The sequence below is a fragment of the Arachis hypogaea genome, chromosome 3 (genome assembly GCF_003086295.3).
Source record: "Arachis hypogaea cultivar Tifrunner chromosome 3, arahy.Tifrunner.gnm2.J5K5, whole genome shotgun sequence".
Classification (NCBI taxonomy): Eukaryota; Viridiplantae; Streptophyta; class Magnoliopsida; order Fabales; family Fabaceae; genus Arachis; species Arachis hypogaea.
In genome coordinates, this window is record NC_092038.1 from 5,874,587 (window position 1) to 5,898,930 (window position 24,344).

Sequence of the window (24,344 nt, forward strand, 5' to 3'; positions counted from 1 at the left end):
TAATCTTCTTGAGAAAATGTAGCATCTTCTAAGCACCCTACCATGAATAAAACCCCTTGAGTAGGGCTTATTATTTTATCAAGAAAGGGTCACAACCTGTTAACCAAGACCTTTGTGATGATCTTATAGATGACATTGCAGAGGCTAATAGGTAAAAAATCCTTGAAAGCACTAGGAGTTTCGCAATTGGGAATAAGAACTATAAGAATTTCAACCAAGGACAGACTTAAAGGGCCACCAAGAAAGGCACGTTGCACATCTTATCAAACATCCCAACCAACAACCTCCCAATACTCTTTAAAAAAAAAAACGCTTGAAACCCATTAGAACTAAGAGCTTTCAAGGGACTCATGCTATCAACCGCTTGCTTAACTTCCAAGAAGGATACCAATTGAGTAAGAGAAACACAAGCATCTTGACTAAGTTTAGGAGACAGAACCACTCTCAAACACAAAAGATCAACTTGCTCAGTAGAACAAAAAGCTTTTTGTAGAATTTCAGAGCCTTGGATTTTAGAACATTCTAATCCGTAGCCCAAGAACCATCACCAATAAGAAGAACGTGAACTTTATTGGCCTTCCACCAAATGATAGTCTGTAAGTAAAAAAATTTAGTGTTACGATTCTCATATCGCATTCACAGCTTCCTGGACTTCTAGAACTAGAATAATTCTTCTTGAGTCAAAATAGTATTCAGCATCACCTTTAAATCCTCCTCCTTCTCCCTCATTTAGCATCATCACTAAATTTCAGCTGTTTTTAACAGCCTCTAATTAAAATTCAAGATTTCTCTTGTTGGCAAAAATGTTTCCAAAGACTTTAGAATTGAACTTTGACGAAGCACTCTGAATTGAATTCAAACTCCTCTGAATACACCTTGCAGCAGAAATTCTGTTCCATTTTTTTTATTAATGGTTTATACTCCATATGAGATGCCCATGCCACCTGAAATTTGAAAGGTCTGACACCCCTCTTCATCGAGGCTCCGAGGCACCGAACTAAAAAAGGGCAATGATCTGAGTGAAGGTGACACAGAATCTTAGGATAAGTCTCCGAAAAAAGCAACTTTCAGTCACCATTGCTACATACTCTATCAAGCCTTTTAGCAATCTCTGTAAACCCCTTAGTTCTTTGAAACCAAGGAAACATCCATCCGAAAGTAGCTAAATAAAAAAGTTTGCAAAAATTTAGAGCATCTAACAAAGAAGCACCACGAGAAGAATAAAAATTACCACTCCTAACCTAATCCGAACATACAATCTCATTAAAATACCCTTTTTGGCATCAGCATTGGTTCCAACACTGGGCCTTAAAGGAGTAGAAGAAGACTTATCCTCAAGCCCAAGTGAAGAAAGACTTGGTTTTTCTCCAGCAATGCTCCTAGTCTTAGTGCCATTTTGTAATGGCCCTGTGGAAGATTGGGACATCTTGTTATTTCCTTTTCTATTCACTTTGACCCACCCCTCATCACCTGCATGGAATCTGGTCCTTCCATAACCGGCGCCTCCTTTCCGGAAACAGAACCAAATTCGAAAGTTGGAGCTTTATCGTTTTCGAATGAGGATTACCAGTGATGGTTCCGATGGCTTGCTCATTGGAGACGCCCGCAATCCCTCCACCATGTTATCGACACAAGCAGATTTTGTGTGCTTCCCCTTATCACAGTCCTTGTCAATATGCCCGTAGCAGCTACACTTCGAGCATATCAGATGAAGATGCTCATATTTCACATCATAAACTTCATCGTCCACTCCAATCTTTGTAATCACAGGTTGATCCAAATTTATTTGAACACAATCCCTTGCATACTTGCTCTTTTTCGCTGACTTTGTAGCTAAGTCCACACGGATTGATGTTCTAATGGTAGCCGTTATCCGACGCATCTTCCTCATCATAATACCATATCCGAATCCACACCAATGTCGATCCGAAGGAATTCTTAAAGGGCTTGAAGAAGGTGCTCCATGGTTTGACAGTGACATAGCTATCCGTAAATCATCCATGACCCCACTAACAGAACCTGATCAAGATCTTTCAAAAGATCAAACTTCACCAAGAAGTAGCCAGACTCAACATCTAAAATTTCATAGCCACCCTTGGTTATCCAAACACTTTTAAAGTGATGGCGATATAGCTAAACCGCTTCCCAAGAACCATAAGGTTCGGTTAACGCTGCACGAACCTCTAGCATAAATCGGACCCAAGGGATACCAGACTCCCCGCTCCTTGCTGTAATAGTCACCATCTTATTGCCCACCAAAGATTCCGTGACCCTCAAAGCCCTGAAACAGTAGAACCAATAACTTTTTTCCTAAATAAGGTCTTCGAAGATATCTCACCATTCAATCCTACACTCCCCGTACCAACACCCTTACCCCCCTCCACAACACCAGAAATACCCAACCCCCACTCTCTCCTTTATTCCTTGAATAATACTAGGGAACTAATAAGGGATCAGCCAACTCCTGCCAATCCTTATTGGGTTGGACTCCAAAGCCCACCACAAAAAAAAATCATCCCCCACCACCCCCATTTACCCTAATTATATTTCATTTGCCCTAATTTACCCTAATAACATTACCACTGTTGTTCCTCACCTCTCTATCTCTGTCTCGTCGCTCAAATTCCAGCAAACTGCGGCGCATCGCAAACCTCTTCCTCACGCCGTCAATGTTGTCCTCAACAACGCCGCTACGTGTCGTCATCTTCGCCTCCTAAATAGACGACATCACCACCACATTCGAGGATGCCGTTGTGGTCAACAGCGCTTCTCATCCCTTCCATTCGCTGGTTCGGACTCGGGTCAACCTCGTCGGCATGGACTCGTCGTCTTTCTAAGCTTGCGACGTCGTGAACACCCACCTCCAAGTTGCACCTTCTTTGTGCCGCTACCATGCTCCTTGCAAGCAACGCCGCCGTTCGTCTCGAACCCTCCCCTGCGTCGTGCATTTTGGACATCAACAACCATGAGAAGGATCTCCAGTAGTCACTGGCGGCCTCACGCCTAACCACGCCCTCCATCAGTCCTAAGTCGGGCCTTCTAACACCTCTTCTTGCCGTTTCTTTTGACTTTTTGCTTGAATTTTTCAACGGCTTGAACTGGGTTTTCGGATGTTCCTTTACTGAGAAAATGGATGTTTCTTCGCATAGGATTTCACATGTTTCTTTCTATGTTAATGTTTTTCCTAGAATCGCTCATCGATGACTATCTGTTAGTTAACTGGTGTTTTCTTCTAAAATCTCCGAATGTTTCTTCGACAGGGTTTGGGATGTTTCTTTCAATATTTGTTAGATAAATTATTTGTGACTTGTGTTAGTGAACTAAGAGCAACTTATTCAATGAAATCAATGAATAAATGGAAGAGATTAAATTGCGGAGCTATGGCTATCTTTTTTAGTTTTGTCATTGGGTGCTTCAAAAAATAATTACAGAAAAACTTCTTTTTTATATTCTCAAATAACATCAATTCCGTCACAGAAACATCCAATCAATTGAAAAAAATAACATCCATTTAGTATACAAAAGAAACATTTACATAAGACTAACCAAATGCAACCCACTTGAAGAAAAAAAAAAACGTAATCATTAATGAGATGGAACTCTCAGGATGTAAAAGAAGATAGCACAATAACGGAACCATAAATCACGTTAATTACGTTTTTCGTGCGCGATGAATACTAAATCCTAATTTTTTAAAATAATCATTAATAACAATTATTGAAATTATAATTTACTAAAATAAATTAAAATTAATATAATTAATTTAGTTGTTTAAGTTGGCTGATTAAGGGTGTGTTTGGCGAACGCGTTCAAAGAGAAGAAGTGCGTTTAGACATCTTGAAAGCTTCAATTTTTGGTTTGACAAACTTTTGGTTCATGAACGCAGAAGTGATTTTGCATTCAAAACCACGTTTTCAAAAAGTAACAATTTTAAACTTCTGCGTTTCACCAACGGACTTTTAGCCATCAATACTCAATCTTTATTTATCTTTTACGAACTTTATCATTTATCTATACTATTGTATTATTTATATTATTTTTGTTTATATGAACTATTTTTTTCTATTATTTACTATTTTTTATTAATTATTTATTTAATATTATACACTTTTATAATTGTAAATTTTTTTGTATTATTTTTATTATTTTTTTATAATATAATTTATTGATCCTATTAAAAAAGTAAATTAAACAAAAAATTAATTGTAAATAATAATAATAAAAGATTATAGCATACTAAAAAAGAGTACTAAAAGTACTAAAAATATATTATATAAAAAAATCATAACAATTTTTTTATTTATTTCAATTACTACCAAGGTAAATATTTAATTTTTTTATTATTCTTAGTACTCTCTAAAATTTATATTTTGTTAATTTTAATTAAAAGTATATTTTGTCAATTTTTATATATTATTTTTATTTTAGTGTATAAATATTAATTTTATTATAGAATTAATTAATAAAATCTATTTAAATATCTAAATTAAAATGATAAAATAATATATAAAAATTATTTAAATTAATATCTATTTTAGTAATTTTGTATTTAAAAGTGATTTTGAGTAGTGTAATCTAAACAATATTTATTTTACTAAAATTCATTTTGATATAAATATTACAAACATAAATCACTTAACACAATCTTACTTTTTATCAAAATCAAATTTGCAAAATCAATTTTATTCAAATTTCAGTTTGTAAATCTTTGGGAAACCCCACTACCACTCTCTCCGCGCTCATCTCCCTCTTCCATATGTAAATAGTACGAATAGCGTGAATGTTTTTATCTTATAACATATTTTATTTGTTGACGAGATATTTAACAAAAATATGTTATTTATATCGATTCCATGTATGTATTTTTTTTGCAACCAGTGTAAATAAAATAAGTAATAAAATATAAATAATTATATATATATGAAATTTTAAATGATAACAATATAAAAAGCTTTAAATTTAATTTATGAATCAAGAACTAAAAGTTGAGAGTAAGAAACATGTTAGACCACCTATCCTTTTCCTAAATTAAATGCTTAATGTTACACATAATACTCTGTTTTCAAATAGGACGTTGGAATTCCGATTCCCGAGCACTGTGAAAGAAATGCCTTCCTCTTCGTACGTCTGATCAAGATTTCATATGCACTCAAATAGATTCATTTTCCCACCCTTTTAATAAACAGAAACGATCCTTTTGTCTATTTTTATTGCATGCATAACATTCTTTTAAGCATTAACAAATAAAAATGTATATAGTATATATACAAGAAAAACAAAAACTTTAGGGAAAAGTTTTTTTTTTTTTTTGCATAACCAATACAGAACTAAAGGCTGAAAAGTTATTTTTACTTGAGGTATATTTTATCAAATAATTAATATGAAAAGAGAAATTTTCACTTAGCATTATTATTTGTTGGTTGTACATGTTAACATTATTTAGTAGTCCTTCTCAATAAGTCCAAGCGAGCTTAAAAAACAAGGGGCAGAATCGAGGACATAGCTGTAAATAAAAAGAAATAACAGTGGCATTATCGACCACTTGCTCATTATATATATGCCTATATTCCACCTCACCCACTCAGACATACTTAGAAAAAAGCAAACACTTTGATATACTTAAATTCCTTGGTCCTCCTCCTCCGATCCTCTCAACTCATCAAAATGGCGATGGCATTCAAGATGGTAACTCCTCCACTTCTTCTCTTCTCACTCATCTGCAATATTTCTTCAAGTTTTTTAATTTGTTTGGTTTATATAGGCGACAACAGGGATGTGGGTGACGGATGAGTGCAAGAACTCATTCATGGAGATGAAGTGGAAGAAGGTTCACAGATACATAGTGTTCAAGATCGATGAAGGCTCAAGGCTTGTCAAAGTCGACAAGGTCGGTGCTCCCGGCGAGGGCTATGCCGATCTTGCCGCTTCCTTGCCTAAAGATGACTGCAGATATGCCGTCTTCGACTTCGATTTTGTCACGGTTGATAACTGCCGCAAAAGCAAGATATTCTTCATTGCATGGTATGTGTTTATCAGAATGACGAATTTTAGAACACCATCAAAATTTATTGTTTTTAATTATATTTAACTGATGACTAAAAATAATAAATTGTGACGGTCTTCTAGCATTTTTCTATTAGAAATTTGACTAATTAGACCCAATTCGATCCAACCTGACTTGAAATTTGTGCAGGTCTCCAACAGCATCAAGGATAAGAGCTAAGATTCTATATGCAACATCGAAGGATGGTCTGAGAAGAGCATTGGATGGAATCAGCTATGAGCTTCAGGCCACGGATCCAGCTGAGATGGGATTCGATGTAATTCAAGACAGGGCTAAATAAAATAACGTATGCCCTTTTTTTCTTTTCTTTTTTATCTTTTTCAGTCTGAAAATATGGGACTACTTTATGTTATGTCCCAAAGCTAATCAATTAATCCACCAATCTCACTCTCTTTTATTAAATCAAGCGGGTAAATTAAATTACAATTACTCCAAGCTAAGCCAATGACTGTGTGCCATGTGCCACCCCCTTCTTAGCTAGCTTTGAATCTGGGACCATTGTGAATAATAATGTGAGTGGGGGTGGCATCTAATTAATCTTCCGTCTTTAGTGTCATGATATAATAATTGAGTTATTTATGTGTAAAATATGAGTGTCGGGTGTATGATGAGGACATAAAAACTTTGGCTGTAATCTCTTTTAATCATGAAACACAATTGTTCAATGGAAGGAATGCATATAACTTTTGACAAGCAAAGTTTATGCCTTGCCACTTATGTAATTAATGCTTTTGCATTCTTATATATATTCATCCTTATCCCTTAATTGTCACTTTGCTATTTTGGGTTTCTTAGTGTTTAGTCCACATTCCACAATGGTTGCTGCCTCTACTCATAGAGTGGGAGTAATATTTTTATGTATGACATATAATACGAATTTTAAATTAATTAATACTAATTAAGCATCCGTCGGAAACCCTTAATAAGTCAAATGTAGGTGTTAGATTAGATACATCTATGTATGAAATTTATTAATAAATGAATTGTTTCTAGATTGAGCTTTTTTTCTACTTTTGACTTTAACCCCCCCCCCCCCCCCTTTTTTTTCCCTTTTTTATTTTTGGGTAGCGAGAGGCAGAGGAAAAGAGGGGGGATTGTCTTTTTTATCTTTTGAACAGCCAACAAAATTGAAAGTATGTAATGCCGTGCACAAATTTGTATCATTTGATTACCAATGTGGTTGTATATATATGTACCATCATAGTGAAATTTCTTGGAAATAATTATCGGAAGCTACTATGGTTTCATTCTTACTTTGTCTTTCTCAACATGCCAGGCATCTTATCTTATAAACTCAATTACAATTATGCTAAACATTCCATGAAAATGTTCGCACCACTAGTTAGTCATTAAATGATTAAATTTACGAAATTCAATTGGACCGAACTAACTTCAATTCAATAATATAAGGCCATATCAAAAGCTATTTTGATTTATATTATTTGTTGTTATGTTGCCTAATAATTTCAATTACTGGTTGATAAAAACTCTGAAGTGTTATGGGTTGAAAATCTTCGATGATGATGCCATTGTGCTTGAGTATGGCATATGATGACGACTTTTGAGAAGATATGAGTGCATCATTTTTCATTTTCTATGAATGCGATAAATTAAGAATCTCTTGCAATGTTTAACCACAAGCCGTAGCGGTGTAGCCATTATTAATCTTCTCTCTAAAATTCCATTTTCACTTTAATTTGTACACGCAACGAATGAAGATTCAATAATCCTAATTAAAAACACGATTGAGACACGTATTTATGTATAAGTAAAGTTGTGTCCAAAATATCCATTAAAAGCATCGCATTCTGGAAACAAATTAGTTACTCGAGTACGTAGTCTTCATGAAACATATATAGTAATTACGTATATGATATGACATGACATATTCCCAAACAAGTATTATTGGTTGAGATATAAATGTATGTATATGAAAAAATTTTCAGATAATTTTTACTGTTAATTTTAATTTATATATTATATATATTTTTTATAATTAAAATTAACGATTAAAATTTTTAAAATATTAATATTTCAAGAACACCTGAAATTCTTTCATATATATAGGTTCATAAGTAATTTTCATTTTAATTTTTTTAATGGTGTGTCGTTTTCGTGTTGCTGTGGACACATCGACTTGTGACCATATGAAATGAAAGCTTATCACCTATTCATATTTATCTTTTTAATTATTATTTGTTACAACCCCACCTCAACAACTCTCTTTTTTAAATTTTTGCTGATTATTCTTCTTAATAATGGTATCATCAGTCTTGCCCCTTGATTGGAATCATTTGCCATAACAACCGAATCAAGTGACTAATAATCTAATAACCCAGTACCCACACATATATAGCTGACTTTTAATTACCAAAAAAGTAAAGTAAAAAAAAAAACGAACTCTCGGAGTGTTGTTTATAACTTTAGGGTATACCGGCACGAAAATTTAACATGGCGATACATAGCTTTGTTATATTAACTATTCTTAATAGCGAAATGTGTGAAAAAAAATTATTCCCATGGAATGCTCAATAAGGAATAATAATGAAGAGTGATACAGTAGTAAGTTAGTAACTAGTAAGTGGTCAATGATTAATACTCTTAGTCTGTTGTTTACTTGTTTATTCATTATTATGTTTTGTAACAACCAAAAAAAATGTTTCACATTCTAATTTGCTCAATCAATGGCACGCAGGGGAAAATAAAACATTAAAGAAACCTTTATCCCAGACTCAACTTTAGGCCATCCAAGTTATCAATAAAGAAGAATGCACCCAAGTCTCTGATATAACATAACAAAAATAACATATAAATAAATAATGATATTACATCATCAACAAAAATTTTTATTTTTGGTTAGTATTTAATCAGTAATAATTTATACTCATATTTATAGAAATTTTACACACAAAAAATATATAATTTAGTTTATATCTATATTTGTACTCAGTAATCTGATTAGTTCGATCACCGATTTCGATTCTAACAACTATAATTGGATCAACACTTGTCCAACCTCATAGAGTCGTGCGCGACGCTATTATACAATGCAAGTTCTACTTTCTCGAATCAGTAACTAACTTCTGCAATCTCTTCAACTCATCTAAAAATGAGATCTCAATAACTTTTCTACCAAAAAAGAACGGATATCCACAATTAAAGGTGAAACTACTCTATCAATTTTATATTTATTACTATAAATACGTTGATATCTTCAGGTATACTTCGAACCCAATCTACTAAAAACCTGTCTAAAACCTATGTTAACTTAAGGAGAGTGCTAAGTAAACAATGACTATTTTGAACAACATGAACAACCACCAATTAAATAAAAATATACTACACCCTATGTTAATCCTAAAACCTATGTTAACTTAAGTATCACAGTAAGGGTATCATCTCTGCCTCCTCACGAGAAATTCGGACTGCAGTACCTTGATACTAATAGACAACTCGAACAGCAGTACCTTAGTACTAACAGACGTCAAACGTTGTCCCTCGAAACAGGTCTCACATCATAATTTTATTTATTATAGAGTAAAGTATCATTTTTGTCCCCAACTTCAAAATTGACTCAATGTTGTCCTGCCGTTAGGAATCCGTTAACAGAATTGAATGCGGGACAAAATTGAGACGAATTTGAAACGTTAGGAAATTAAATAGAACAAAAACATTGGAGACAAAAAGAATACATAAAAATAAATTTTAATTTTATCCTTCAATAATATCAATTTTTTACTGTACATAGTATTCAATTATTTTTTAATTAGATATAAGTAAATTACACTTAATTACATTACTTTCATTTTAAATAAATTTATATTTTTATAATTTTACATTTAAATATTTTTAGTCATCATAAAATATTTGTAGAATGACTAGTATATAAAGTTGTGAAAAATAATCATATATATATACAATAAAATATAAATTGTACCTTTTATGTTTAATGTATTGAAATTTTTAATGTTTAATTTAATTAAACTTTATTTTTAATTTTATTCTTGAATAGTATCAAATTTTTATGATAAATAATTATTCAATTATTTTTTTAATTTTATTCTTAATCATATTATTTTGTTTAAGTGAATTTATTTTTTATTAAAAATAAAATTAAAATTATCGAATAAAAAATTAAAATTTATTAAAAACTAAAATGATTGAAATTATTATCTCACATGTTTTACATATATTATATAATTAAATAAAATAAAGTTTAATTTATATAATATTTTATTAAATTTAAAATTGACAATTTCATCAACATTTTATCAGTTGAATTAAATTTATCACTTCAATATTTTTTATTAATTGCAAGAGGTATGTAAGTTTTTAACATTACAATACAATATAACAGCCGAATCATAATAATTACACGACGTGATTTAATTAGTTGTTATTATTACCATAATTATTTTTTCAAGTTTATTAAAAATTAAAATTATTAAAATTATTTAATTTTACTCTTAATAAAAAATAATTTCACTTAAAAAATAATGTGATTAAAAATAAAATTTAAAAAATAATTAAATAATTATTTATCGTAACAATTTAATATTATTGAAGAATAAAATTAAAAATAAAGTTTAACTAAATTAAACATTAAAGAATTTTGATGCGTTAAAGACAAAAAGTACAATTTATATTTTATTATATATATATTATTTTTTTTGCAAATTTATGTACTAGTCATTTTATAAATATTTCATGATAATTAAAAATTTTTAAGTGTAAAATTATAAAAAAATTAATTTATTTAGAATGAAAGTAATGTGATTAGGTGTAATTTTCTTAGATGTGATTAAAAAATAATTGAATACTATGTATAGTAAAAAATTGATATTATTGAAGGATAAAATTAAAATTTATTTCTATGTATTGTTTTTGTCGCCAACGTTTTTGTCCTATTTAAGTGTCTAACGTTTTAAAATCGTCTCAATTTTGTCTTGCTGTCAATTCTGTTAATGGATCCCTAACGGCAGAACAATATTGAGTAAATTTTAAAACGTTAGGGACTTAAATATGACAATTGAAATGTTAGGAATAACTTTAAAACTTACCCCAAACGTTAAGGACAAAAATATACTTTATTTTTTATTATATTTATTTATTTTTGTATCTCTTATATAATTAGAGTAGAATCTTGTATAAATCTTTTAACTATTTAGTTATGAATTTTTTATGTATTATATAAAAAATAGTTAATAAAGATGTGATTTAATAGGCACAGAATACTTGGTAATACAAAACACTAATATTAATAATAAATATATATTGTAACATTGTCAAAACACTAAAAAAAATAGACTAATATATTTTTTGGTATATTAAAATTAAAATTTTAAAAATTTGATTAATATACCTAATTAGTTGGATATTTAAATATATGCACACTAATTTTTTTTTATAATATTATTTTTATCTTTATTATTAAAATTTTTTGGCTCGATCATTTTAGAAAATTGTGGTAAACCTTATATAGGATTATAGGCTACTTCCTATTGTTATTAAAAGTTCATGGTCGACGTGGGACTTTGCAAAGTTCGAACACTTTTTAAGCAACGTTCTATCCACTACTTTAATTTCAAATGGTTATTCATTAGATTATATCTAGGATAAAACATTTATATAAACAAAAAATAATCCAATATTATTTGAATCATCTAAAATAAAAAATATTATTAAATATCTTCATTTATATATTTATATAAATCAAATTTATTTATTTTAGTAGTAAATCAAATTAATATGTACCGAATTACATAAAACATTATATTTAAACATAAATCGAATTCATATATTAAATGATTAAATAATATTGATTTAGTTTTGGTTTTATATAAATATTTTATTCTTATATTTATACACCGGACAAGAATATATTAAAGAAGACTATCATATTATCAATACCAATTTGAATTCTTAATATCAAGTATATACAATTTTTTTATGCACTCGAAAATTACATTGTATATATTCTAAACATTAAACAATTTTTTTGGTCGGATATTCTAAACTTAAGTAAAAAAGAAAAAAAACTAGTTAGCCAATTCAATCTTAATAGACTTACTATGTTGATTATACTTTTAAGTGTTTAGTTTGTACACTGTTAAGTATTAGTTGAAAATGCATAATAAATTAAACTATTTCATATCAGTTGTACAATTCTTTTTTTTTTTTGTCTAAAATTAAGAATGAGACTTAAACACCTCATTTTTAGATAAATATAAAAAACTATATCATTTGAGTTATAGTTCATTAATATCAGTTGTACAACTTAACTATATTAGTTCTTGTGATTCTTATATTATATAACTTATTCAATTAAATTTTTTATATTTTTAATTTAATTTTAATTTTAGTTTTGTATTCATTATTTTTCAATTAACCATTTTTCTTAATCATGCAAAATTTTTAAAATAATATTAAATTTTATTACATATTTGCAAATTAAAAGAGGAGACAAAAATATTCTTTATTAGGTACAATATACTTTTTATTTCCTATAATTATATGATATTTTGAAGTATAAACTAATTAATAAATTATTAAATTTTAAAAATAATAGTTAATTTAATATAAAAATAAAATTTAAAAATATATTTAAAAAAATAGAATAAAATTTTGTATAATTATTTAATTATAATTAGATTAATTAGTTCAACTAATAACTTTTGTATTTTTAAAAATATTGAGTTAAACCGTTGAGTATTCCTTTTTTTTTTTGGGTCATTACTAAAGAGTATTCCTTAAGATGGATTGTTAAAAAATTTGTTAAGGAGGATTTATTTGGATGTACATCCAAAATGGACCATAACCTTTCAAATTTTAACTGGACCCACATATCGCCTATCTTCTTAAAATTTGGGCCATAAGCCCAGAATAAATGATCCAATTTATCAACTCCAACAGGGATCACTAGGCCCACTGGTCGCGCACCTGCAATTAAACTTTGGCCCAAACGAAGGACCCATAATTGACAAGGGTTGGGTCCTTGCGGACAAAAGGTACAAATAACAACATGATGATAGTTATGATACTATGATACTCTCTTCTTTACCAAAAAGCATTTATTATAGTACACCAAAAAAAAAAAAGCATTTACTATAGAGAGTATATCATCATATATTGGGCGTTTAGCCCCCTTTTAATCAGAAAAAAAAATTATGTAAAGAACTGTCTATGCAAGTTTATGTTGAAAATGATCATTAGGTAAGTTCTCTTTAAAATAAAAGAGAATGTGTAAATTCATAATCTTGTATGTAAAATCTATTCAGGGAGACAGTTCACTTGTACCAACCAATTTTGAAAATGATAGCAGACAATACTATTGTGTAGTATAATCTAGTCAACAAGTAATAAAGCCACATGAATTGATTTCTAGTTAAGGAACTTTAAAAAGAGGTAGATTATAAATAACAAGATCTGTTTGAAAAATATGGGTCAAAAGAAGAATCTAAACACCCTTTTTTAAAGATCATCCACAACCTAGTTCAAAATAGTAATCAACACATTTTTATGTTAGTTTTTTCAGTACAAAAAAAAATTATTGACACTTGAACAGTTTATTTATGTGTATAAAATATAAATATTTGATAATAAAGTGGTATGATTATTGTGTTGGAGGCTTCCATTTATCTCTGCTATGATTGCGCACATGAATGGCTTGAAATAATGTCTCGTTTGTCAATTGTCAATCACATTAATGCTTCAGAATTCAGAATTTTTTCAGATATTTCTCTTCTCTTTTAATATAGTTCTATTCCTAGTTGACTCGGCATCTTTGCACCAACCTCTGACAATATTTACTTTCCAGCTAACAGAAAAAGGGAGATACTGAATTACTGATCATATTTTATCATAAAATTATTAAAATAATGAGTTTTTTAACAAATAAATAAATTCGAGATAAATATTTTTAAAATATTTAAAATTTTAATTCGTAATACATATTTCATCTATAGTATAAAAAAGATAAATATAAATATATTTTATTTATTATATTAACAGAATAAATAAAATTTTAATTAAAAAAAAAGAAGAAACATGTTAATTTAAGTAGATCTATACCGCATGGAAGAGGAGCATGAACAGTCTATTTTAAAGACTGTAAATGACTAAAATCACTACATGAAGTGTACATCTCACAAATTTTTTTGCAAAAAAAATCAGCTATTATTAATTTTTAATAATAATAATCCACTCATTTATAAATCGTCACATACAGGATAATAGATAATATTAATTTATATTTATTTTTTATTTGATATATTTTTTTTGTTAATTAAGTAGAGACAAATGCAGACTTTTTTTTTTGTTATAGATTTGATATTGGTGTTGAACAATGAAATAGCTGCATAGATAAAATTTCCACTGCTATGATATTTGGTCAAAACTTATGTAACATTTTAGTTTTGTTTTTATTTTTTTCATTTTTAAGTAGTGATAAAGGCACACTTTTTTTTTTCATTTGCGTTTCATGTGCTATCAGCCTTTTTTAAAAAAAAAAAACTAAAAACGTAAGTTATATTTTGTTTAAAAAAAATATTTTAACTAAGAGTCCGGCCTATAAATATAAAGTAAGACTCTCATTCAGCTTGACTCACTCCATTTTTACTCATTTTATTCTTCTTTCTTGCACATATGCCGTAGTTCTAACTTTTTTTGTCAATTAGGTGTGTCAAAAAAGTTGGATTAGGTGAGGTTGAAGTTATAGAAAATATTGCAAATTTACAAGTGTATTATAATGGTGAGGTTATATCAAACACACATGAAGGAGTGACTTTTGTTTGTGAATGTCCGTTGTCATTTTCTATTCCATGTACCATGAGTTTTGTAGAGTTGCAAAATGGACTTTGTAATAACATTCAAAACCACATTTCGAAAAGGGTGAGCAATATTTTATATAGGAATCCTGTACAAGTATTTGGTGGGCTGATACAGTTTCAAATGATGCCCATCACAGACGATGCCAATATGCAGCAGAAGTTATGTATTTATCAACAAACCCGATTTCACGTGCCGATGATAGAGCTGTACGTTGAATTCGAACAGCAGTCAGGGTTGGGCGCGGTTGGCGAGGAGGTCAATGTTGATGAGCTCGGGGATATAGATTGGGGAGAAGATAATAGTGACAGTGAAGAGGAGTTCGAAGCCAACTATGAAGTCAATGAAGAAAACGATGACGGAGACTTGGCAGGCAATCCAACGATGCAAAATGAGGCGGATGCGATTGTAAGCCAGCACCCATTGGGTGTTCCATCTTTTATGTGGACTCTAGATTTCGAAACCATGCATGCCCCGGAATTTCTTGAGTATACGAACATGGGTATGTTATGATTATTAATTCAAGTTGCTTGTAGTGTTTATTTTATTTGCCTTGTCTGACTGATAGTGGTGCGCATGTCGTAGGTGAAGGCACAGCGATCTGTATAGGTACGCCATACTGATTGCTCCCAACTGTATGCTGAAATTCGGTGGAAATTCCGAAGTAGCGGTAGAAACTTCGAGTTCAATGAAGTGGTCGACTTATCCGGAAACACAACTGTTCCGAGCATGCAGAAAATGTGCGTCCGGACGTACCGTTCAATAGACTCCTGAGTGTCACACGGTTCGGTGTCTCTGCACCGCCAAATTCATGCAAGATTAACCTTCCCCGACATGTGATCTTGCAGACCAGGCTCCCGACCAAAACACGCAATGCAGTTCTCCACCAAAAACTAGTGACTGCTGCCTGATCTACCCGTAACGGTCTCCCCATTAATCGAGAAACCAAGAATATAGCTCACATCTTCTAGCGTCACCATCACTTCACCGACCGAATGATTAAATTATGTGAGTCTCTGTCCTCCAGCGTTCCACCAAGGTAGTCAATAGTGCAGAATGACCTCTCATTTCACCTACTCGCGAAACGTATTGAAACCCAGTCAATACTAGTGCTGCTGCAGCTATCTCGTTAAAGATATCTGACAGATTGAGTTTCTTAGACAATAAATTCCTGATAACCTACAAAAAAAATAATAATTATTTAAATTCTATATAATATCGATTAATAATTTATTTAGAAAATATATTAACCTTTAATTTTGTATTATTAGAAAATAAATAACAATTTATTATTATCATTATTATTATTATTATTATTATTATTATTATTATTATTATTATTATTATTATTATTATTATCCTAAACGGTATTTTATTATTATATTAATAAAAAAACATTAATAAATTATTAAAAATGATAAACATTTATTTAATTAACAGTATTATTATTTATTATTAAAAAACCATGATAACCTTTTTTTTCGGAACCCTAAACAGTATTCTATTATATATACATTAACCATCGTAACAATTTTTTTGAATTTTTCCGAGACTTAAGCATAATAATAATAATAATAATAATAATAATAATAATAATAATAATAATAATAATTAAAACACAAACACATAAAATACAAATAAATATATTTATCTATTGATCAAAAGATTTAAAAAAAAATTATCCATTAAAAATGATCAAAATATTCAATGATGCGTTCTTCAGGTCTAGTAAAATTACGCACCATATTTTTTCTTCTTTCCTCAGTTGAACCTAAACTCTTTTTCGGTCTTTTTCTTTCTCCACATCAGCACAATATTTTAACCCCTAACCCTCCCTTTCAGTATTCACTATAATGTTCACTTACCCTCTCTTTCACTCTCACATCACAATGTCTCACTCTTTTTCAATACATTGTTTTTCTTGCCTGTGTTTTGCCTTTAAAAAGACTGGTTTCACCTCCTATTGTCAACACATGTCACGCATGCAAGGCTGGAGGCTGCCAAATGCAACCTGCGACTTGTTTTTACGCTGGCCAAATGTAACCTGCGTTTTATGAACCCCAGATTGGCCAAAGACTGCTCCTATCTGCATGCAGGGAGCCACAAGACACGTTTTGCTTTTTGGACTCCCTTTCCTGCCAAACGCAGCCTGCGTTTTGCAGTAGGTGGCAGAATTTTGTACTTCGTCCCAAGCAAAACGTTACTTGCGTTTTGCAGGTGATTGATGTACGCAGGTCCACATTTGTGGACAACACACCATACATCCATATTGATGATTATCACCATTATTTGATCCATAACTAAATTAATTTCTGACAAATGTGTAGTAAAATATTATAAAACTTCTACTTATTTCTGTGTGTCCTTTCAACCACGCGCTTCTAACATTCATATTTTTTTATTTTTATTCCTTCATTAACCAGCTATGCAAGTCTAAAAGAATTTTTTCAAAATAAATTTTTAAAAATAAATCACCAAAATAAAAATATTTTTATTTTTTATCTTTAGTGCACGTCTTACAATTTTTTTTGCAAAGCAGACAGTCACTGTTGATCTCCGATGATGATGGTCCATTCACTCGTATCAACCGTTAGATATAGGTTAATGGACAACATTAACCTATCTCTGCTTTTTTCTGGCTACTAGTTAAGTAGAGACAAATGCATAGTCGAATATCACAAATCTTTTTTCAATTGTTTCTACGCGTCTTTTCAACCACACACTTCTAACTTTCACATTTTCTATTTTTATCCCTTCATCAACCAGCCATACAAATCTAAATAATTTTTTCAAGAATTTTTTCTTCAAGAATAAATCACTAAAAATTAAATTTTTTATGTTTTATCTTTAGTGCACGCCCCACAAGTTTCTTTACAAAAGCAATCAGCCATTGTTGATCTCCAATGATGATGATCCACTCACTCGTATCAATGGTCACTTTTTTTCTGCTGCTAGTCAAGTAGGAGAAATACATAGTCGAATATCACAAAACCTCTTTCAATTGTTTCTACGCAACGTTCAACCATGCGCTTCTAACTTTCAGATTTTCTATTTTTACTTCCTCATCAACCAGCTATACAAATCTAAAAAAAATTTTCAAAATTTTTTCTTTGAGAAAAAATTACCAAAATTAAAATATATTTATTTTTTTATCTTTAGTGCAAACTCCACAAATTTCTCTGCAAAACAATCAGCCACCGTTGATCTTCAGTAATAATGGCCCACTCACTCGTATCAACCGTCAGATACAGGATAATCGACAGCACTAACCTACCTCTGCTTTCTTCTGATACCTCTGCATTTTTCCTACTGCTAGTCAAGTAGGGACAAATGCATAATAAAATATCACAAAACCTCTTCCAATTATTTCCACGTCCTTTCAGCCATGCACTTCTAACTTTCAATTTTTTGTTTTTACCCTCTCATCAATCATCTATACAAATTTAAAGAATATTTTAAGAATATTTTTTTAAGAATAAATCACCAAAATTAAAATATTTTTATTTTTATTCTTTAGTGCACATCCCATAAGTTTCTCTACAAAGAAATCAGCCACCGTTGATCTCCAATGATGATGGGCCACTCACTTGTATCAATCATCAGATATAAGTTAATGAACAATATTGGCCTACTTCTACTTTTTTGCTGCTACAAGTCAAGTAGGGACAAATACATAATCGAATATCACAAAGCCTCTTTTAGTTGTTTCTATTCGCCATTTCAACCATGCGCTTTTAACTTTCACATTTTCTGTTTTTACCCCTCATCAATGAGTTATACAAATCTAATTTTTTTTTAAAGAATAAATCACCAAAATTAAAATATTTTTATTTTTTATCTTTAATGCGACCCCACAAGTTTCTCTGCAAAGCAATTAGCCATCTTTGATCTCCAATTATGATGACCCACTCACTTGTATCAACTGTCAAATATAGGATAATCTGTAATACTAGCCTACCTCTGCTTTTTCTCTGATACCTCTACTTTTTTTTTACTGCTAGTCAAGTAAGGGAAAAGGCATAGCCGGATATCACAAAGCCTCTTCTAATTGTTTCTACACGCCCTTTCAACCACGCGCTTTTAACTTTCACATTTTCTATTTTTATCCCTCATCAACCAACTATACAAATTTAAAGATTTTTTTAAAATAAATTACCAAAAGTAAAATATTTTTATTTTTCATCTTTAGTGCACTCCCCACAAGTTTCTCTGAAAAGCAATCAGCCATTGTTGATCTCCAATGATGATGGCCTATTCACTCGTATCAACTGTCAGATTCAGTATAATGGGCAACACTAATCTACCTCTGCTTTTTTTTATATACTTCTACTTTTTCTCTGTTGCTAGTCAAGTAACGACAAATGCATAGTCGAATATCACAAAACCTCTTCTAATTGTTTCTACGCACCCTTTCAACCACAAGATTCTAACTTTCACATTTTTTGTTTTTAACCTCTGATCAACCAGCTATGCAAACCTAAAGAACTTTTTTAAAAAAAAAATTTAGAACAAATCACCAAAATCAAAATATTTTTATTTTTTATCTTTAGTGTACGCCCCACAAGTTTTCACTAAAGCAATAAGCTATTGTTGATTTTCAATAATGATGGCTCACTCACTCGTATCAACCGTTCGATATAGTATAATGGACAACACTAGTCTACCTCTACTTTTTTTCTGATACCTCTGCCTTTTTTTCGCTGCTAATTAAGTAGGGGCAAATGCATAGTCGAACATCACAAAACTCCTTTCAATTATTTATACGCACCCTTTCAGCCACATGTTTCTAACTTTTACATTTTTATTTTTATCCTCTCATCAACCAGCTATGCAAATCTAAAAAAAATTTTCAAGAATTTTTTTTAGAATAAATCATAAAAATTAATTTTGTTTTATTTTTTATATTTATTATATGCTCCACAAATTTCTCTACAAAGTAATCGGCCACCATCGTTGATTTTCAATGATGATAGTCCACTCACTCATATCAACCGTCACATATAAAATAATGGCCAAGACTAATCTATTTCTATTTTATCCTGCTGCTAGTCAAGTATTAGGAACAAATGCATAGTTAAATATCACAAATCCACTTCTAATTATTTCTAGCGCTTTTTCAATCATGCGTTTTTTATTTTTCATTTTCTATTTTTATCCTTTATCAACTAGCTATATAAATTAAAAAAAAAAGAATTAAGAATTTTTTTTTAAAATAAATTATCAAAATTAAAATATTTTATTTTTTATCTTTAATTTTTAATTGCAGACAAGCAAATGATACTCGGAAGTCGGAACATTCTTCGTGTGTTTGTTACACAGCTTGACCGCAAGAGAGTAAATTTTTCACATTTTTATATAATTGACGTGTTCAATTATTAGTTCGGAAAAAATTGGCTTAAGTCTGTGATGATGATAGAAGTACTGCAATTTAACTTTGCTTAGTTTGGTACTAGTATTTACTGTTATCTTTTATTAAATCTTTCTTTTTCACTTGCTTTTCATTCTAATTGGATTTCTCTATCAGGCTGTTTCTTTATTTTTCTTTATAAATGCTAAAAAAATCATGTGGCAAACATTTGGAAAAGAAGATCAAATTAAGTGACCGAATATTCAGCTTTCATAATGTGTCTGTCGGTTGACACAAAAAAAGAACAGAGAGAATGATACATCTGTCGGTTGTGTTAATTACCATAGACTTTCCCTATTTATTATATAATAAAAATTGGGACAAAACTAAATCTATTAAAAAAAAGGTCAGATTTTAGTTTTGAAATTTTAATTCTTTTGGCTTTGTTGCGTGCAGAACTTCCAACCTTTCTGATCCTCTGTTTTCACTCCCACATTGCATGTGGTATCGGAAAGAGAAAACTGTCTTCGTTCGTATTAATCTCTTCCGAAGTTTTTGGTTAAAATTAAAAATCCTGCACACTCGTACTTGATTTGTTGGTATTTTAATAAAATGATAGATTCAATTTTGTGAAATAGAATTTAATAATCATAATAATTAATAAGATTTCACTAATGACTGGATAATTAAGCAGATTGAAAAATTAAATTTCGAAGTGGATAATGTATACATAGTAGTAAGAGTAATTCGCTACTCATTGGATTAGAGAATTTAAAGTTGATGACGAACCTTATTCTCATATGAATGGGTAAAATGTTATCGTAGTTAAGGCTCTTAATTGGCATGCATGTGGAGAAAAGTGCATGAACTATCTTCAATGGGCAGAAGATAACTCATGCCGCATCCATGATGACACGTATAATCTCCTTGCATGTAGAATGGAACTCTACGTACATAGCCACCTGAGCCTGAATGAAAAGGAATTTGTTAAAATCTTATAGCAACTAATTAATCTTGTTGATGAGATCTAAGTAAGTGGTTTAGAAGCAATATTAATCTTCTTGTCATTAATTATTCATTATCCTAAAGAATTGAAAGATGGATAAAGTATGACAATGTAGGGATAGAATAGGATGTATGTGATGGGCCAGAGTTATTGGTTGTATTTGGCTCCCACACGGTTCATTATGTTCCACATGATTTTCTGACATGATTTTCGGTTTTCTTTCCTAGCCAAAATAAACATCATTATTAAATGTGGGTAAACATCATTCTGTTGTTAATGTGTTTCTTTTTCCATGAAAGAAAAAGTAAATAAAGACTAAAGAGAGGAACATGCAACATCATCTTGATGCTATGCGATCTTATAAAGCATGGAATTGATCTAATAGCTAGTATAGTATAATTAGCACAAATCTTGTGATTTTAAGGACCAATACATGGCATTAATTTCCATCCAAATTCTGGCCCATATAACTGTACAATATCGTTGTCTTAGTTTTTCTTTTTGTTATCACGACGATCTTATCTAGATATGGAAGAATTACAGTGCTGACATTTAACGGGCCGGGGTTGATCCAAACCTAATGAGAATGGGATTGGGGACACTGGAAAGCCTCAGCCAACGTCGTATTCATGCCGGCATTCGAAGTGTTAAGTCTTGTTTTGTATTGCAGCATCACTGTACTTATACTGATATTTTTCCATTCACTTTTTATTTTATTAATAATATTCGATTAATAATAAAATATTAGTTTAAATTTATCTTATTTAATATTTATTAATTATTTTTAAAATAATAATATAATTTTAAGGACAAATCACTTAAACAAATTAATTGGTGAACAAAATTATATGAATTTTCTAAAGTAGAAAACGTTAAGTGTATATTCTAATACACACTTTTATGTAAATCAAATATATTAAAATTGATTTAGACATTGTAGTAATAAATTGAATTAATTAAATTTAAATTATTAGAAATTTCTATAAATCGAATCAACTACTATTTTGAACTTCATCCATTGCAAATCGAAACCATTAGCTTCGAATTAAAATCATAGTTTTTGGCCCTAGTAATTTAAATTGATTGGATTCAAATTCAACACTAGTAAATCGAATGGAAGCTAGTGGTTAGTACTTCTATGCTTATATAAGGAATTCGAATCCAAAAAATCAAATGCAGAGAACATTTGCGCCAAAAAACGCTAGGATTGAAACTGTGAAAATTGAAGACGATCCCAACCATATCTATTGGTTAGACGGTATCGCCCACATTGCTGGTTCGATCGACGAAAAAGTTAGTTTCTGAAATTGAATATCAATAATAGTTTGTGATGTTAAGTGGCTTAGAATTTTGTTATATGTACTATTGTGATTAAACTACAAATGGTAGTTAGATTAGTTGTTTACTGATTAACAATACTTAGTTAGAGTAGTGATTAACTAAATTAGTAGTTTTTCAGGAGTTTAAGTAGGTTTCTTAGGTTAAATAGACAGTACAAATAAGAAAATGATGCAAATTAGTTTAACTTTTTAAATTTAATATAATTCCTATGCTTTAGTTAAATACCTTCTGCTTAGCCAATCATACATTCTTGTATGTAGGTCTGAACTCAAAATGTGTCTTCGTTGCATTCTGCAGAATTTTGATGGATACGAATGCATAAACTCTGATCATAGGAAGGGTATAAGCAGATATCACATGATAGTCAAGTTTTTTGTGATTACTAGAGATCGAGGTGACCAAACATGTATGAGGTATGTTATATCATCTGACCTTCCACCAGATGCCCTTCCGCCACCGCAGCGTAATCCGAATCAACTATTTGCAACTATTTCCGAACTACTTGCACTTGCTGGAATACTTATAATGGTTCGATTCCATCACTTTATACTCAACCCCACGACAGATGCTATAAGTCTTCACGCATAAGACGACTTCCTCTTTATTCTGAAATTGTTGACCGACTTGGAACTCAGCTAGACCTGCGGTGTCCTGTGAATCTCTCGCGCCAAAATCAGACTGTACATCCGGAAACCCTCTGGTCTCATCGCATCAAAACCTAGAGTTGAAAAGTGTGGCCCCTGCTGAGTTTCCGAGTTCTATGCTCAACCAGGCCCAACAAGAATACTCCTCCCTATATCATCATCGCTGTCATCAGCAATTGTGGCAGGCTCTACATCATTGTCATCCCTTAGGACATCTTCCATCGCCTCCATTTCTCCAACCGCCCCAAAAATCGAAATCTTAACAGGGGTATTCATGTTAGCACCTTGTTTTGCAATCTCGTCACGGTGTAGCTCAGTTGTAAAAGATGGAGATGCCACCATATCTCCCGCAGATGTAATTACAGGTACAGATGAAGTTGCAACAACAGGGGTTGAACTGGAGGCTGCTGTCAAAGGTACTAATTGATGATTCCGGTTCGATCTTCCTGAATTAGAGACCACATTCACAAGCTTTGCCAATAGTTCAGGAATTCTCACTTTCGAAAATTGGCGATGATAATGAAATAAAACTTGCAAATTTTCGTCACTGCCTATCACAAACGAGTCGTAATTTACCCAATCTCGAACAACAGAAATAGGTATTCGTTAATATAACTTATCGATTCGTTTCATTCCATGCGGTCCCAATTTTTATAGTACGGTATTATAAAAATCAACCAGACCCATCACCCATAGAAAGTCTGAGAAAGACTCTCAACGAATTTTTATCAGCATACTTAATTTTTGATTGTGTTTTTATCTCAATCGTGCCTTTGTAGTGCACATGAACTAGAAAGCTATCCTCCATAGTCATGTTGAGTGTAACTCCATTACGGATTCAACATGTTGTTGGTATTTATATAAGTTGAACGTATAGTCTAAACCTAATTAATTCGATTTAATATGGTTGTTTATAAATGATAAAATAGTCGATTTTTTTATAGTCTTTTCTTACGTAAATCAAACCCACTTCATTCAATTTACTTTAGTACACTCAACATACTAGGTAAATCGAATCTAATAAGGTAGATTTACTACCAACAACCCTAAATCGAAATTTACTAATTAATTTTATATTATATTATATAAAATAAATTTAAATATTATGTTTCTATC

The 24,344-nt window shown here is 30.7% G+C and overlaps 1 protein-coding gene across 1 annotated transcript; it reads left to right on the forward strand.

Annotated features, from left to right (window-relative positions):
• The first annotated feature begins 5,096 nt into the window (after positions 1 to 5,096).
• On the forward strand, positions 5,097 to 6,830 carry LOC112789072 (actin-depolymerizing factor 5). Its single transcript, XM_025830816.3, has 3 exons — positions 5,097 to 5,685; positions 5,762 to 6,021; positions 6,194 to 6,830. The coding sequence occupies exons 1-3, from the start codon at positions 5,665 to 5,667 to the stop codon at positions 6,342 to 6,344; spliced, it is 432 nt and encodes a 143-aa protein (XP_025686601.1). The 5' UTR covers positions 5,097 to 5,664; the 3' UTR covers positions 6,345 to 6,830.
• The last annotated feature ends 17,514 nt before the right edge of the window (positions 6,831 to 24,344 follow it).

Coding starts and splice junctions, on each gene's coding strand:
- LOC112789072 (XM_025830816.3), top strand. CDS start 5,665: ATGGCGATGGCATTCAAGATG. Junction 5,686..5,761: donor TGGCGATGGCATTCAAGATG/GTAACTCCTCCA, acceptor TGGTTTATATAG/GCGACAACAGGGATGTGGGT. Junction 6,022..6,193: donor AAGATATTCTTCATTGCATG/GTATGTGTTTAT, acceptor AAATTTGTGCAG/GTCTCCAACAGCATCAAGGA.